Source organism: Sciurus vulgaris (assembly GCF_902686455.1).
Source record: "Sciurus vulgaris genome assembly, chromosome: 6".
NCBI classification, from domain to species: Eukaryota; Metazoa; Chordata; class Mammalia; order Rodentia; family Sciuridae; genus Sciurus; species Sciurus vulgaris.
The window spans coordinates 141,609,190-141,625,748 of NC_136466.1; the positions used below are offsets into that span (position 1 = coordinate 141,609,190).

General features: G+C 39.3%; 1 protein-coding gene across 1 annotated transcript in view; it reads right to left on the reverse strand.

The window, feature by feature from the left end:
- The window catches only part of SPEF2 (sperm flagellar 2), a 182,335-nt gene that overhangs the window by 26,863 nt on the left and 138,913 nt on the right, over positions 1–16,559 (reverse strand). Inside the window, exons 27-30 of the mRNA XM_079145179.1 lie at positions 14,250–14,403; positions 11,759–11,887; positions 9,915–10,053; positions 6,926–7,155 (exon numbers count right to left, since the gene is read on the reverse strand). Of these exons, the coding sequence (XP_079001305.1) occupies positions 6,926–7,155; positions 9,915–10,053; positions 11,759–11,887; positions 14,250–14,403 (652 nt within the window). The remainder of the gene's footprint in view (positions 1–6,925; positions 7,156–9,914; positions 10,054–11,758; positions 11,888–14,249; positions 14,404–16,559) is intronic.

Genomic DNA, 16,559 nt, shown 5'->3' on the forward strand with positions numbered 1-16,559 from the left:
TGCTGAAGCCAGAATTGGAGACAGGCGGTTAGTGTAGAAAGAGGGAATAAACAGCAGTATCACTGCCTTCAGTCTCTCTCTGAAGCACAAGTTACTTGTCTTTCATCCTAAGCCAGACACACCTAGTACCTGATGTATATGTAAGTATTGGTGAAGAAATAAATGAATGGGTGAAAAAAATAAGCCTCTTGTGAAAGGAAAGGGCCTTAACTTTGACTACTGCTTTAGCTAATTTTTATGTCTTTAGTTTTATGGCAGATGTTTAAGAAGATGTTATCTTGAATTCTTAGCATATACTTTCATTTGCCAGAGAATGAGGTTCTTTGGTTTCATGAGAATATGTTTCATGTTGAAGAAGCATTTTAAAATTCTGCCCATAGACAGTTTTCACTGGATCCAAAGGTTTCTACAGTCACTAATGCATTTTTTGGTGATCTACCTCTAATCTAGTGAAAGGAGTTCACCACAGAGAAAACCTTAGGACCTCTGAGGTCCATTCTCCTCTTTGCTACCATTCCTAGATTTTGCCACACAGTGAGATATTCTTATTAATAATATCCATGCCTCTGTATCATTCCTTTTCTAAGAAATGTTTCTACATTTCTTTATTTAGGGAAATGTCAGACTAATTTAAGTGATATTCACATCAAAATATTTAATTAGCACATATCTAGTACCACATTTTTATAATTTTCTCAGAGACATTACTGTTAAAAAATTCATAGAATTTTCTAGTTACTCCTCTCAGGCAACCCAGGTGTCCTTACTTGCTCTCTCAGTCACTTGAGGCTTTGTAGAGGGGCAAACAGCATCAATTGCTTCTCTCAGACATATCTGTTCTCCCGTCCAGTCCATTGTCATTGTCACTGGCTCTAAAAGCCTTTGATAATCTTCCCTGCATATCCTTTGAAACTTCACAACTGACACCAATTTCTTTGTGATCTTACCGCTTGCCCCTTGTCCCAGGTAATCAGTTTGCTGGCATGGAGTCTCAAAATCTCCATTTCCCCCTTTTCCTATACAACCCTTCTCTTACTTCTCTTTCTGAAAAGTTAAGTTTCAAAATCCTCCTCTGGGCTGATCACCATGACACCTCACACTGACAGCAAGGGCTACTTCTCCCTTTGAACTCCTGAAAAAACCATATGCTGAGTGACATAGCTCTCACTATAGTCTAGAGTTCTGGATGTATACCCTCTGTCTCTGAGACTAAATAAAAGGCTCTCCTCCCAAGTGGGGTTCAAAGGAGAGGTCTTGTCAGTTTGTAGAATGGTGTTCCAGGTGTTAGACACCTTAAATACTGCCTTTTTGAAGAAGGAGTAAGGACATTGAATTTGCTGGACTGCATTCTCTTCAGACAGCCCCTCAACAGAAGCCAAAATAACTATGTATGAACCAAATCTCTATAGCTATTTCATGCAGTACTGATGAGCTTACAAGGAAAAGGAGTTCTTATGATTTAAGTGGGGACAGGGGAACACTGTTACAGTGTTCTAGTTTCAATAGACTACAAATTGCTTCTGTTGGAGAAAGGCTGTCTTCTGAATGATGTACTTGGCATTTGATGTTCAGAAACAAGATGTACGGTACCTACCCAGAGCTCATTGCAATGCATGAAATGAGCGTTTTGTCTTGGATGTTCCCAGGGAACCACATTTTTTCATGGCTTAATTCTAGCCACTGGCATAATTTTTTTCCGGATATACTCTGGGTAATATTTCAGGGGCTTTTTAAGGTATTTGCACTCTTAGGACAATAAGCCAACATTTTAGATAATAAGAATAGTTTGGGAACTGGGGTTGTAGCTCAGTGGTAGAATGCTTGTCTAGCATGTGTGAGGCACTGGGTTTGATCCTCAGCACCACTTATTTACTTAAAAGTAAATAAATAAAATTAAGGTATTGTATCTGTTTGCAGCTAAAAATTAGAAAAGATAGTTTATATCAATTTTGTATAATTTTATGTATTATATACTATTGTGACATTCATGATTATATAATTAAATTGCAATGGCTTCTAGCACACTTAAATTGTACATTCTCTATACTATGCCATTCCTAGGTACTTGAAACATATTAATTGACTCCTCATAACAATTCGACAAAATAAGTGTCATTGCTATGATTTTAAAGATGAAAAATCAAGACAGAGATATATTAAATAACTTGCCAAATTATTTGACAACTCATAGTCTTGAAAAAGAGCTATCTGGCTCCAGTCATTCCACAGGCTGAGGGGGAGCAGAAGTGAATGAACACGTGTGAGAAGCTACCAAGGAACCTGACATATAGTGACCATGCCAAATTGGCCATTGTAATTCAGAAAATATTCACTCTCTCTTTCTGTGCTGGGAGTACGTTCACTGGGGTGATTTCTTGCATGGTTGATGGGAAGAAGAGCTCACTGATTCATTCACTGGCTGTCTCTTACTCAAGGTGCTCCTATGATTCTAAAATCTGGATGGATCTTTACTGGAAAAATCGCTTCATTGCAATTTGCATGCTCTTTATTTGGTATCATGCATAAGGTCATTTTTTTCTGACGTATTTGTGACAATCATATCAACAATGGTATTTTATGTTTTATCATTACCTTTACAAAGGGAGATCTGGAATCATCACAAGTGGAAGAATTTGACCAGAAAAGGTCAAAATATAAATGTTATGATATGTGATACATTTAAATACAAGCATTATTATTTATCATGCATTTCCAATTTTGCACTACTTTTACTAAGGACTTTTTAAATGAAGACTTTTAGTTTAGGTTAGTTTGGGTTAACCTAAACTTGGCAGAAAGCCCCTTAAGCTTTAGTTCTTTCTTTTTATATTCTGGTACTAGATTCTTGTAAGTATTTTAAGTATTAAGTCATTTGTTTTAATCAAAGGTTACTATTTCACTGAGTAAATTTATTTGTGAAGTGTAATTAAAAGTTGCAAACTACAATTTAACACATCAACACTCTATATTAATTTCCTTAAAAATCTTATGTGATCCTGGTAGCATAATGACTGTTATGTAAAAATACATATACTTTTTTACCTAGAAATAATCCATCTGCTCATGATGTTTTAATATTTTCTCTTCAAGGAAGATACAAGTAATTAGAAGAAATAAAAAATGTTAAAAGATTGTTTTTCAAAAATAGAGAATTCTAAGGTAAATACAGTGGAAAGCACCATAAAAGACTATCTTCCAGTTCTTGGAGGGAACACAAATTTTCATTCGAAAGATGAATGGGTATGTAGGAAATGTAAATATTTGAGGTGGTAGATATTTTAATTGTCTAATTTGATCATCACAGATTGCATACATGTATCAAAATATCACACTATATCTCTCAAATATATATAATTACTATGTACAATTAAAAGGGAGACCCCCAAATGTACCAAAATGTCGATTAACAGTAGAACAGGGAAATATATTGTGATATATTGATTACCCCAAGGGAATAACATACAGCAAAAAGAATGAACAACTTACAATTACATATGAATGGATCTCAAGAATAATATTGAACAAAAGAAGCCAGACCGAAATCATCTCATCTATTTATATAAAGCATGAGAACATGAAAAACTAATCAATGCTGTACAATGTCAGGCTAGTCATCATCTTCAAGTAGGAGAAGATGGTGACTTGAAATGAGCACCAGATGGAGTGGTCCTTGTCTCGAGCTAGGCTCTGCTCAGTTTTCAGAAGTTCATAAATCTGTAAATTTGCAATCAGTATACTTTTCTGGATGTACATTATACTTCAAAAAATACTTTTAAAAATTTTAAAAAAATTTTAAATTATGTATTTAACAATGAACATTTGGAGAATGTCATCATAATGGAAGAAAATTCAATGTCCCCTCAGACCTGCCCCCATACCACCCCCCAAAAGGTGAAAGGGTATTATTAAAAGCATTGAATAACAATTGCAGAACTGAGGATAGAAGGCTGAAGCAAGAGAATACAAGAGGATATTTTATGGTGTCTGCAAAGATGGAGAGAAGGGGTGAATGGTAGTTATTGGACTTTCTCAGGTAGGACAAAGTCAGCATCTGGGGCCTGACTTTGGGGGTGCCAGTGGAAAATCTCCAATTCTGAGATGTGACTCTGAGATGCAGAAAATGACATGTGATTTTCCCCTTCCTTTTACAGTAATAGTAAAAAATAAACATAGCAATGAACATTAATTACTTCTGTTGATAATATACCTACCAGCATAGTAAGAATTTTACATATAACTAAAAAGCAACATATAAAATACATTGTTTTTCAGATGAAGTGAAGGAACATTTACACTGTTTGCTCACAGACTATAACTCACAGTGAATCATCAAAATTCCCAAATCCCACAGCATTTTAACAGCTCTGTAAATTCATTCTTAATGACAACTGTTATCCTTACAATTGGGTTAGTTCTCAGCCTGAATGGGTGGAGGGGGCTCCTCAGATAAAGCCTCCCCTTCCACTTGCCTGCAATTCATGCATCTGGGGAAGGAAGCAAGGAGAGCAGCCTCCTGAGCATTTCCCTAAAGTCCTCCTACACTCAGGTCTCAGAGCCACATCATGTTTTCTAGCAGCCAATTCCAATAAATTTAAATATCCTCTACATCCTTGCCACCAAATCACTTTTTTACCCCCATTACTAGCATTGAGTCCCGGGTGCTTTACCACTGAGCTACATCCCCAGCCCTTTTTATTTTATTTTGAGACAGGGTCTTTCTAAGTTTCTTAGGGTCTCACTAACTTGTCCAGGCTAGCCGTGAACTTGCCATCCTCCTGCCTCATCTGCCTGAGTCCCTGGGATTTCAGGTGTGCGCCATTGCTTCCAATCAAACCCCTCCTGACTCCTGTCCATCCTCCCTCCAACGTGTTGCTGCCCCTGGTTTTTCCTGACCATGTTCACCCACTGCACACTGATTCCCTTTTGCTTTGCATTCTCGAGTACTTTTACAAAGTTCATATTTCTGTCCCAGAAAGAACCCAGCTGATTTATATTTTCTTCTTCTTTGCCTACCTTTCCAAATTGTACTCTAAGCTCCCTGGGTGTTTCTTTTACTATTATAGCTATTTTCTTCCCTGTTTCTCTCCCTCTTTCTTTCTTCCTATTTCTATCATAGTCTGAAAACTGTTCTTCTCTATCATGCTATGCAAACAGAAAAATGTTATCTGTTGACATATTTTAATTCTGAAGGTTTCTGGAGTTCATCTTCTAAAAAATTCATGTGTCAAGTTATAGTTGTTAATTTACTTTTAAACTTTTAGCTGAAATGCAAGCTCTGGTTTTGAGGGCAGATCCCAGAGTGTATTATGATGATAACCATGAACACTAGAGTCACTAGAGAATTACCAGTGACTGACAATTCTCAAAATTCACTTCCATCTACTCAAATGCACCCAGGTGCTTTTAGTTTTTACCTCCTCGCTGGATGGTTTCTTCCCAGTCACCATATTGTCAGATGAAATCGAATCATGTTTTGTGTTTTAGATTCTTTTTTGATGGATCTTTTAATTTTATAGGTAAGAAGTGGCATGGATAAAATGAAGAGCAAAGGCCACTTCAAGACAGACAGCATGACCCTATGTGCATGTATGATTACACGAATGCTGTGAATCTACATCGTGTACAACCATGGAAACAAAAAGTTGTATCCCATTTGTTACAATGAATCAAAATGAAGTCTGTAAAAATAATAAAAAAATAATAATAAAAAGAAGGACTCATCTCAGGAAAGGGCCCTGTGAAGCTCACAGTGGAGCAGAGGCTGTGCTCTGCCTGGCTGGGAACTGATGAGATTTCACGGCCCAGATTGCAAAAACTGAGGTTTTATTTGTACCTGCTGACAGCTACACTTCCTTCATGCCCAGATGCTGCCAACCAGAGTCAGAGGCCATCACAGTTGATATGAGTATTTTCATACCTTGGAGACATGAAGTTTGCTGAAGCTGATTTCATTGTGCTGAGAAAAGTCAGCCCACGGCCTCACTCAGACCCCTGCACGTGCTTGGCAAGGAAACCTGCAGACTTAGATCAATGCTCTTTCTACCAACGTATTTGATGTGGATTTTTGGAAATATTGGAGTTTTAAAAAGTGGAGTCAGGTTAATACTTAAGTCCGTTGACTATTTCCTAGGGAAAAGTGATCATTTCCCAATAAATAGGACATATTGGAAGATAAAGTAAACCTGTTTATGCAAGGCAACTTAGTTCAAGTAGAAGGAGCAAGAACTTTGAATCTGCAGTGTTCCAAACCATAAATGACCACAGGCAAATTGCTCAGCTGTCCTGTGGCTGTTCAATCATAAAACGCGATCATGATAATTCTACACCACAGATCAGAATTACATGTGCTATCAACTGATGGGACTCTCTAATGATAAAATGTGAAGGAATTAAAGAATTTGTGTGCAGAAAAGAACATGTAAAGATATATGTGAACATATATTAATTAGGCAAATTCGTTAACACTTATTTGGTTCTACTTGCCGTCTATGAAGCATTGAGGGACAAGGCCAATATAAAAGGATATCCTCTATTCCCTAGTCTCCTTCGCAGAGTAGACAGAAGCACAGACTTGTAGTCCCAACCTGAAACCTAAACCACAACTGTGCATGTAGGCTCTCTTCCAACTGTCAGAGCAATAGTCAAATTTACTGGGTGTCAGGAAGGGACGCGGAAGACAGGAGAGGAGAACTACCAGGAAAGAGGAGTGCCACAACACTCAATTAGTGTGACTGTGAGTCTCCCGTGTGTTTAATTCAGATCTACATTGTATGAAGCAAATATCTTACAAACCAGAACAAAGCCAGGCCTTGTCCTAGAGCCCTGTCATCTAACAGAGCTGATTTCCCATGAAGGCAAGTGACAGCCATTCTGGGTAATCTCAACCGCTTTGTGTGCTCTTTGTCATGACAGTTAGTTCCCCTACCTTTGGGTGCCATATCTAAGAACTGATCTCGAAGGTTGTCAAGCTGTTGGATGGTCAGAGTGCTGTTTTCTTCCTTTTCTACAGGTGGGGGCCGCACTGGTGGGGGAGGATCTGGGAAGACTTTTATGTCGCCGTTGATGAAGAAGTCTTCTTGGCATAAGTAAAGCTCATTCTGAATTTTTGTAGTTGTTTCAATGTGATAGCGAGCTACTTCAGTTAATTTTTCTACACTGAAAACAGTAAAATCAATAGTTACCTCCATTAAAGATCCTTCAGATTAATAGGGTTTGCTTATAAGACACACACACAAAGATGAACACATTATTAAGCTGGATGATTTAATCTGTGTGTTTAAAAATTTAAATTTTTCCTCAAGTCTATTTTGTAAGAAGTCAGGGTATAAATAAATGGAGGAGATTAAAAACAAAATATATGCTTATTACACAGCTAATGGCTATGAATTTTTTATGAAGCTGAACAAAAAGAGAATTCATTAACTATTGTTTTATTAGTATTGAATACATTTTACTATGTAAATGATATTGTATCAAAAGTTAGATTTCACTTTAAGTATAAACAAGAATAAAATGATATGGCAGACTCTGGAAAGCAATATGGAGATTCCTCAGAAAACTTGGAATGAACCCACCATTTGACTGAGCTATCTCACTCGTTGGTTTATACCCAAAGGACTTAAAATCAGCATATTACAGTGACATAACCACATCAATGTTTATAGCAGCTCAATTCACAATAGTTAAACTATGGAACCAACCTAGGTGCCCTTCAATAGATGAATGGATAAAGAACCTGTGGTACAGATAAACAATGGAATATTACTCAGTCATAAAGAAGAATGAAATATGGCATTTGCAGGTAAATGGATGGAGCTGGAGAATGTCATGCTAAGTGAAATAAGCCAATCCCAAAAAAACTAAGGTTGAATGTTTTCTCTGATAAGTGGATGCTGATATATAACAGGGTGGGGGCAGGTAAGGGAAGAATGGAGGAATGTTGGATTGTGTAGCGGGAAATGCAGGGAAGGAAAGATGGTGGAATGAGACAAACATCATTACCCTATGTACATTTATGATTACATGAATGGTGTGATTCTACATTGTGTACAACCAGAGAAATGAAAAGTTGTATTCCTTTCATGTATAACTAGATAGAACAAACAAAACACAAAACAAAACAAAACAAAAAAATCAGAACCTGCTCTCAAAATTTAAAAAGAAAAAATGATATGGAAGATATAAAATATGACTATTAGAGTAATGAATTTATTTGTAATCAGGATAAATTTTAAAGTGAATCAAATTTGAAAATATATTTCTGGAAATGTGGCTTTCTTCTAATTTTATGTCAAGGAGTATGAAGTTATTTAAGACAAAATTACCAGAATAACACTCTCAGGCATGAAATCCATTGAACTGTGTTGCTATCTTCTTGAAAAGTGGACAGTTCCCAATTAGATCAGGTGTCATCCATAAGAGCAACAGCTAGTGACCCTGACAGGGCAGTAGAACCAGCACTGGGGTTGAGAGCACTCATCCAGAATGTACTCTAGCCATGGGTCTGCAGTAAGTCTCTGAATTTCTTATCTTTACCGTGAAGTCAATGACAGGTCAGTCCCTCCCTTTTGGTAATTGATGTGAGAACAGGTGGGTCATGGATTTCAACTGTACTGGGGAGGGTGTACACATAAGTAAAATAGTAAAACTGTACTGAAGAAAGGATCTTGTTTATATCCTAGAACAAAAAGGGGAACATTACTAGAAAATGTATATTCAATCTGCTTTCATATAATTAGGAGCACCAAAGTACTCATATATTGAAAATTTAAATCATATTAGTTTTGGTCTTTCAAAAATGTTGAACTCAACTACAGAATGCTGACTTTTTGAGTGTCCACATCGTATGGATTAGCTAATTAGTTTATGCTTTATAGTGTTTCTGTGCTGGGGGACAGAGAAGGAAACTAGCAGCTACTGAATTTACATGAGCGAAGAGCCTGGGAATGTAGATTGAGACCCAATCAGAACCAGGAAATCAAACAGGTGTGCGCCACCTAGTGGAAACCCAAGGTCACTAAGCGTGACCTCAAGAACCAAAGGGAACAAATACCAGGAAAATAAGAAACGCAATTTCAAGTTCAAAGGGATTTGGTAGCTCTCTCTCTCTCTCTCTCATCACATTTCTAGGTTTTTAATTTCCATATGGGGCCACAATACATAATATCTTTAGGCAGAGGGCAGATATACATGGAAGGCAGAGAGCAGAGATGAGCATTCTTGCTCTGAGATTCACAGAAACTGGCGTGGCTGTCGGTAGTGAGACTTAGTTTTACTGCAGTGAGTTACCAGACTGAGAAGTGTGTGTCTGCATCTTTTTAAAAGTGTATTTATTTTACTATGGTGCAACAGTTCTAAATAACCAGCCTGAAAAGTTTACAATAGAACTTTCATTATGAGACAAGGACTGAGAAAACAAACCATAAGAACTGCTGTTTTGGAGGGTAATTTCTGCTTCTCAGAATACTTGCCATAGGAATCCTATTTACGTGGTGGCCTCTAAATTTTCAGTAAATGTTTACTGCAAACTGTCATGTAGTCCATAATCTAGATCAAATAGAAACCTCTGAAATAGTCTGGTTGGAGTGTTTTGTTTCAGAGATAAAGCTGTTGAGACCTATATCAGGCAGGCTACTAACTTTGGGACAATGTGGGGATTCCTGGTTTGAGACAATGGAGCCTCCTGACTCTCAGATGAGGATGTTTCACTCTGCTGAGCTGCGTCTGTGCCTCTGTGTGAGAGGTAAGATGATGAGACTCACTCACTCAGCAGGGTGAGTCTGGGAAACCTTGGAACTTGATTTCCTAAAGGCTAAAATCACCATTTTCATTTGTAAACACCTTAAATACCCTTGCCAATTTTGGTGCTCAGGAATTAATGTGATGTGTTTTTTAAAAGCCATGCAGTACTTTACCTGGCCATTTCATTCAGATACTTCTCACCAAGCCATTTTTCCATGAGTTTATAGACATTGACCCCCTTTGCTACTAAATCTTCAAGGACAGTCAGTGCTTTTGTCTTTATCAGTTCAAGTCGAAACTGTGTGGCTGTCTCTATTTAAAAAGGGAAATAAAGAATTTTTTCATGTACCCAAACTTTCTGATGAACCAGATTCACTTTTAAACCAGCCATGCTTCTGTTCGTGCACTTCCAGTATACAGTTGTGGATAAGGTAATATCTTATCCCATCTTATTAAGAAGCAAAGTGTAACGTGTGGCAGAGTCATTAGAGAAATTCTCTAAACTAAAACTCTACCTGAGCTTTATACTCACTGCACTTTATAGCAATATACTCTGGTTAAATGGAATGGGATGACACACATGGGTGATTTCTGAATTTCAGAAAGCTGGGGGAGAAAGTCTAGCTCATTCTCTCCCTGGTTTAGAACCTTGAGGTGGCGATGTCATATATTTCTCAGCCTTGCTAAAACTAGGCAAAACTTATAGGCCTGTGGCTTTCTGGCATATTATAAAGTCTGTGGATTTTACCTTTATCTTTCCAATCTCTCTTTTTTACTTGTCCATTGTCTCTGACCTAGTTTGGGTACTAATTATCTCTAAACTATTATAGCTTAACCTTGCTTTTTCTAAGTTCTTTTTCCTACTTCAACTTCAAATCCATCTCCACACCATCCACAGCACTCTGAGTCATCTGTCTTGTCAAAAGATGTCATCATGCTCACTTTTATGCTTGGAACTTTTCATCGATTCCCAGTTGTTGTAGGTAAAATCTGACTTCTTTGGCAGGGCCTATTTGACCCTCTCTGGTCTGGCCTCCCATCTCCCACATCACCCCTTTCTAGAACATGCCCCATGCTCCTGACTACACTCCATAGGTCACTAGCTATGCTCCCTACCCCTTCTCTGCATTGGTGGACCTTTCTCTTTATTCCCACCCTAACTTGTACCATGTGCAAACTCCTTTCTGTTCTTGCAGTTCAGCTCACACATTAGCTCTTTGGGGAGCTCTTTCTTGACACCCCCTGCCCTGTTATCCTGAATCTCCAGTGTCACAGCATGTTGTAAGTGACTGCATCTTCCTTTTTCTAGATGAGATTTTATCTTTCGTTTGTTTTGTGCTTATGCTTATATGTATGTGTCTTCAGCAAGTTGGCATGTGGTGGAAATTTAGTAAGCTTTTATTATGTGAATGAATGTATTTTGTCTCAATAAGGGTAACATGTTGAAGGAACTGAAAGATGAAACATACTGGAAACCAGAGGACCCAGGTGTGGAAACAGGCAATGAGGGTCTCCTGACCCCTCTGCAGGGCATAAAGAGATGCATGACAGGCTCTTCTGTGGTCTTTGCTTCCAGAAACTAACTTTTAAGGCCTGTTAGCCTTTGGCCTGTACTTACTAAATTATTATAATGTAAAACCCACTTACTCTGGGTAGCTCCTACCTAATCCTGATAAATCACACCAACAACTTTCACAGATTTTCTTTTTCATTTGTTTGTTTCTATTCTTTTTTAAATGCCTGCCCCTGCTCTTCTAACCCCTTCCTGAATTCTTTTTGTCTCCTTAGGACATTCTACAGACAATTAGGACTGATTAAGTGAGGGCCAAAACCCCTGCCTCACACCACAGTCAAAACTGGTCTTCTGTGGTCCAATGGAAACCACCCAGGGAGCACTGTCTTTTCAGTCTATTTGCTTTGCGTTCTCAGGACACAGGCTGATGAACTGGCTGGGGGTTGTTGGCCACTGGTCTACTTTCTACTGAAAAGCATCATCTTAGTTATTTCCCATCTCTACCTTCGAATTGTAGGGCAGCAAGATGTTCTTCCTTTATTTTGAGCCTCAGTTCATTTTTCCTTTCCATTTCGGCAATTTCCTCTGCAGTCATTGTTACAGGAGGGGGTTCAGGTACAGGTGGTGATTTACCTGAAGGAGTGATGAAACATGCTGAGCAAGCCCCCAACATGTGAGTGCATGCATGCAGTTCCAGGGCAAAACAAGTATGGAGCAAAGTCTGTGCAGCTACAAACCTCTAGTGTTTTAGAAACAGGGAACTTTGATCTTCCCAGTGTGAAGGAAAAATATTGGTAGTCCTTCCTTGAGAATTCTTCTCGTGGTTTCTAGGCTGGAGTCATAAAACACTCCATATGTGTAGTATCATAAAAATCAAGATGTGCAGCAAGTGCAGAGATGATTACAGAATAAAGATGGTGAAATTCAGAATTTGGGGACAGAAATGATCAAAATCCAACAATATCACAGATGACATTAGTCACAGAAAAGTTCCATTCCACTATGCTAATAATGCCTGTATTAGCAGAGCATTTGCAAGAAAATACCAGCAAATAACCTCAAGAAGACGTGGCTGAAATGCAGATGACTGTCAAAAACCTGTAACCTAATTAATCATCTTTTAATTATCACTTAACCACAAGTACTTTGGTGATTGCATAGGAGCTCTGGAAAATAGGATTTGTCAGTGTTTGTGTGAGGATTGAGCCATGGAAGATGACAGCGTGGTTCTATTGCAGGCCCAGTTTATGCCATTCTACCCAGTTCAGCAAATTTTTTCTTGAGGTTGGGCTCCTGAGAAGAAGGTGCACATGCTATTTATGTATGTATGTGTTATGTATGCATGTGTATGTATGTATGTGTGTGGTGTGTGTATGTATGTGTATGTATGTGTATGTGTGTGTGTGTGTGTATTGGCACCAGGGATTGAATCCAAGACACTTAACCACCGAGCACTTCTCCAACCTTTTCTGTTTTATTTTGAGACAGGGTCTAGCCCAGTTACTGAGGACCTTGCTAAGAGGCTGACTTTGAACTCACGATCTTCCTGCCTCAGCCTCCTGCACAGCTGGGATGACAGGCATGGGCCACTGAACCCAGCCACAAATGTCACTAATTATATAAATGTTTAATGAAGGGATTGGACTCAACCATTAGTTTCATTAAAGGAAACAATTTCCTTTAACCACTGCATTTTTTTAAGCCATCTGAGGATGAGCTAAAGCGTGAGTTCTTTTTTGAGATGCTATTCTTCTCTTTGCTTCAAGTGCCACTAATCACCCCCTCCTCCACCCTCAGTGCTTCCCCTGGGCTCCTATCACAGTTGGTTAAATGTACTCCACCTGGGCAGTGTTCCCTCCAATGGAGTGGGTTGGCTTTGTTCCAAGGTACCTGCACCTTCCCTATCAAAAAGTAACAACTGGCCACACATCTGTCCCTGCTGTTAGACTACAGTTCTTGCAGGGTAGGGACCATGCTTTGGTGGCTCTTTGTTTTTAATTCACTATTGTGTCCTTGGCACCCATACTAGAGTGTTTCACACAGCAGATGCCTAATAAAACCATCATGGCAAGGATGAGTGGAGACTTTTTCTTAAATGCTTGCCACTTTTCCTTTCTTGCCTCAAGTCACCTTGAAAATATATGCAGGGAGATGAGCAGAATAGAGGAAGGGGACTTAGTGGGTGGGAGGAGGGATGGGAAAAGGAAGGAACCGAGGAATGGACTTGACAAAATAATGCTACGTACATATGAATATGTCACAGTGAATTCCACCTTTATCTATAAAGCACTGATTAAAAAATTACAAATAAATAGAAAGAAGACAGTAGAGTAGAGTGGGAAGTGAGGAGGAGAGGGGAAGAGGAAGCACTGGGGACTGAAGTGGAGCAAATTATATTCCATGCAAGTCTATTTATGTCAAAGTGAACACCACTATTATGTATCATTGTAGTGCACTAATAAAAACGTTTAAAAGTGCAAGTGGAAGTATTCGGAGGGGGTGGGTGCTAGAGCTAGTCTGAGCTAGGGTTAAGTGGAGGTCTCTCCCAGGCTGAGTTCTCTTTTCTCTTTATTTTCTCTTCATGTCTCTGAGGCAAAAATTTAGGCAAGAGGGCTCCAGGAGAAAAGAGCTTGCTGAAATTCAAGTGTTTCTGAAACTTACATAGATCTTTCAAACTTCTTGTGGTTGCTGCAGAAAACAGCCCCTTTGCAAGGACTTCCCAGATTATGTGGTGCCATCTTGGAAATTCTTTTAATACGTTTACAACTGCCTGTGAAATTTATTTCACCCTGGATACATCTGGCTATTTGAGCCAACAAGTTAGGTGGGACTGTTAGGCACTGTGATTTGCCAACTAACACCGCGCTCACAGAAGCCCGGGTCTCTAGTTTAAACCCAGTGAACAGCGTCTAATGGCTTAGAAGCTAATGGGCCCCCATAAATGCCAAGGAGAGGTAGAAGCATCCAGGGTTCTGGGCGCTAACACCATGAGTACCTTTTGCTTTTTTGTCTGCTTTCTTTTTCTTGGGTGGCTCCTTTTCCTTTTTGGCTTTTTTATTTGCACCCATTGTAGGAGACTTTTCTTTGGCATCTGCTGGCTGGTTTTCTTTTTCTTCTTCTAGGAGCTGCTGATGGATGTCAGCCGTCACCTGGTTGTATAACATTTCTGTTAGTGCAACATTTATGAAACATGAAAACCATTTGAATTTAGTCATGGCTAGATTCTTTTGAAGCCTCAATCCACTATAAACAACCACACCCATGCAATCAATCTTTACAAAACACATACTTCTAGAATTTGCTGACCCTGTGCCAAGATGACGCTCCACTACAGCCATGTGAAAGGAGACTCTTGCTTTCTCAAGCCCTGCCTTCAAAGCATCCCTGTGTGTCTCCATTGCCACCTCCAGACTGGGACAATTCCATGGTTATGAAAAATTCATTAAAGAAAAAACCTCAGATTTTTAGGACTTTAACCCCTGGTATTCCTCCAAGTTCCTGCTGTTTTATTGGTCTCCAATGAAGGCATTTCCCTTTTTCTGTGTTTTCTGTGTTCCTGTGTTTCTTAACTAATTTTTTCACAATGAACACACTATAGAGATCTGTTGATGTTTTCTCTTAATTCCCTTCCAGGAAATTTTAATCTTGCAAAAGTTTGTTTATGTAATGTGTGTTTTTCTTCTAGAATGCGTTTTGTCATACCCCTGCAAGCAACGTTGGAGGATGCAAGCCCTCCAGGAACTGGCTTGTGGACACATGCATCCTGGCCTTCCTCTCTCACACATAACGCCCTCCTGGAAGGGTCAGTGCTAAGGTAGATGGCCTGTCCCACAGGCTAACCTCACGGTTCCTGGCCTTCTGCCCTCCACTGACTTCGCTTCTCTCCTCTTCAGCACCCCCTCTTCTCACTCTCACAAGTGTCCTGGCTAGAGAGAAGGGTTGTGTGTCATCCTCTGCCCTTCCCCATTCAGGAAAGCCAGACCCCGCGGGGCTCCCTCCACTTCTCTTCCGGGGCTGACTCTGTCTGTGCTCAGGCTGCAGGAAACCTTGTCTCAGGATTGCGTGGGTGAACTTAGAAGACATTTTGCTAAATGTAAAAAGCCAGGCACTGAATCACAAATACTGTATGAACTCACAGAAATGGAGAGTAGCGTGGTGGTTACCAGGGGCAGAGCGGGGCGGATGGATAGGATAGGGAGAGGAGCAATGTTGGTCAAAGAGTGAAACGTTTCAATTAGATGGAAGGAGTATGTTCTGGAAGTCTACTGCATGGCTTGGTGACTATAGTTAATAAAATATTATATCTTTCAAAGTTGACAGAAGAGTGGATTTTTTTGTGTTCTTATCAAAAAATGAGAGGCGAGGTGATGGATATGTCACTAGCATGATTTAATTGTTTCAAAATATATGCAAATATCAAAACAACTCAGTGAATGCCATGAATATTTACAATTACCATTTGCAAATGAAAATTTAAAAATATATCTACATGAATACTTATATACATAAAATGTGTGTGTGTGTGTGTGTGTGTGTGTGTTCTAAAGTCCTTATCTCAGGACTTGTGCCACTGGGCTCATCAGTTAGAAATGCTGAACCTTTTGAACTAAGTCCAGCTGCCTCTAGTGAAGTAAAGATATTTATGAGAATTGAGAAAAGGAACCCAGAGGAAGAAGGAAAACACACGCACTTTGGAGGCAGTAGAAACACATGATTTAAAACTTTAAATTCTCAGTAAAGCAACTGGTGAAGAACTGGGGGTCAAGCAGGATTTGTTTATTTATTCGAGTACTTGCTGGGTCCAAGCCTGATATTATTTCTGGGCAGAATGAGGGAAGGGGAAGGAGGGGAAGAGGAACATAGATGGAGATGAACAGACAGGTGAATGAGGCCCTTACAGTCTTGTGGGTGAGACTGAACAGTCAGTTTCTGCCTTTTCCAAATTTCAGCCACACTTCACACCTCATGACTTGGCACGTAACTGTCCCCACTGTTCCATGAGTGCTAAGTACCACCCCAACCTCCAAATGGGCTTACAAGCTCCCCAGAGCTAAACCCCAGTCCTTTTTGTGTCCCCACCACTTTGGACACCTGTGCTATGTTCACAGGGGATGCCCAGTAAGGGTATATTAGTGATAGATTGACTTTTAAAATAATCAGTGCATAGAACGAACTCAGAGCTTCTTCAATATCAACAGTGCCCTGGAGGGCTACAGAAAGGTTTCGGAGAACAAGCCAGTTTTTTGTTTTTAGTTTTTTTTCCCCAAAGTTCCTTTCAATAAAAATGGATTTCATGCTATACACT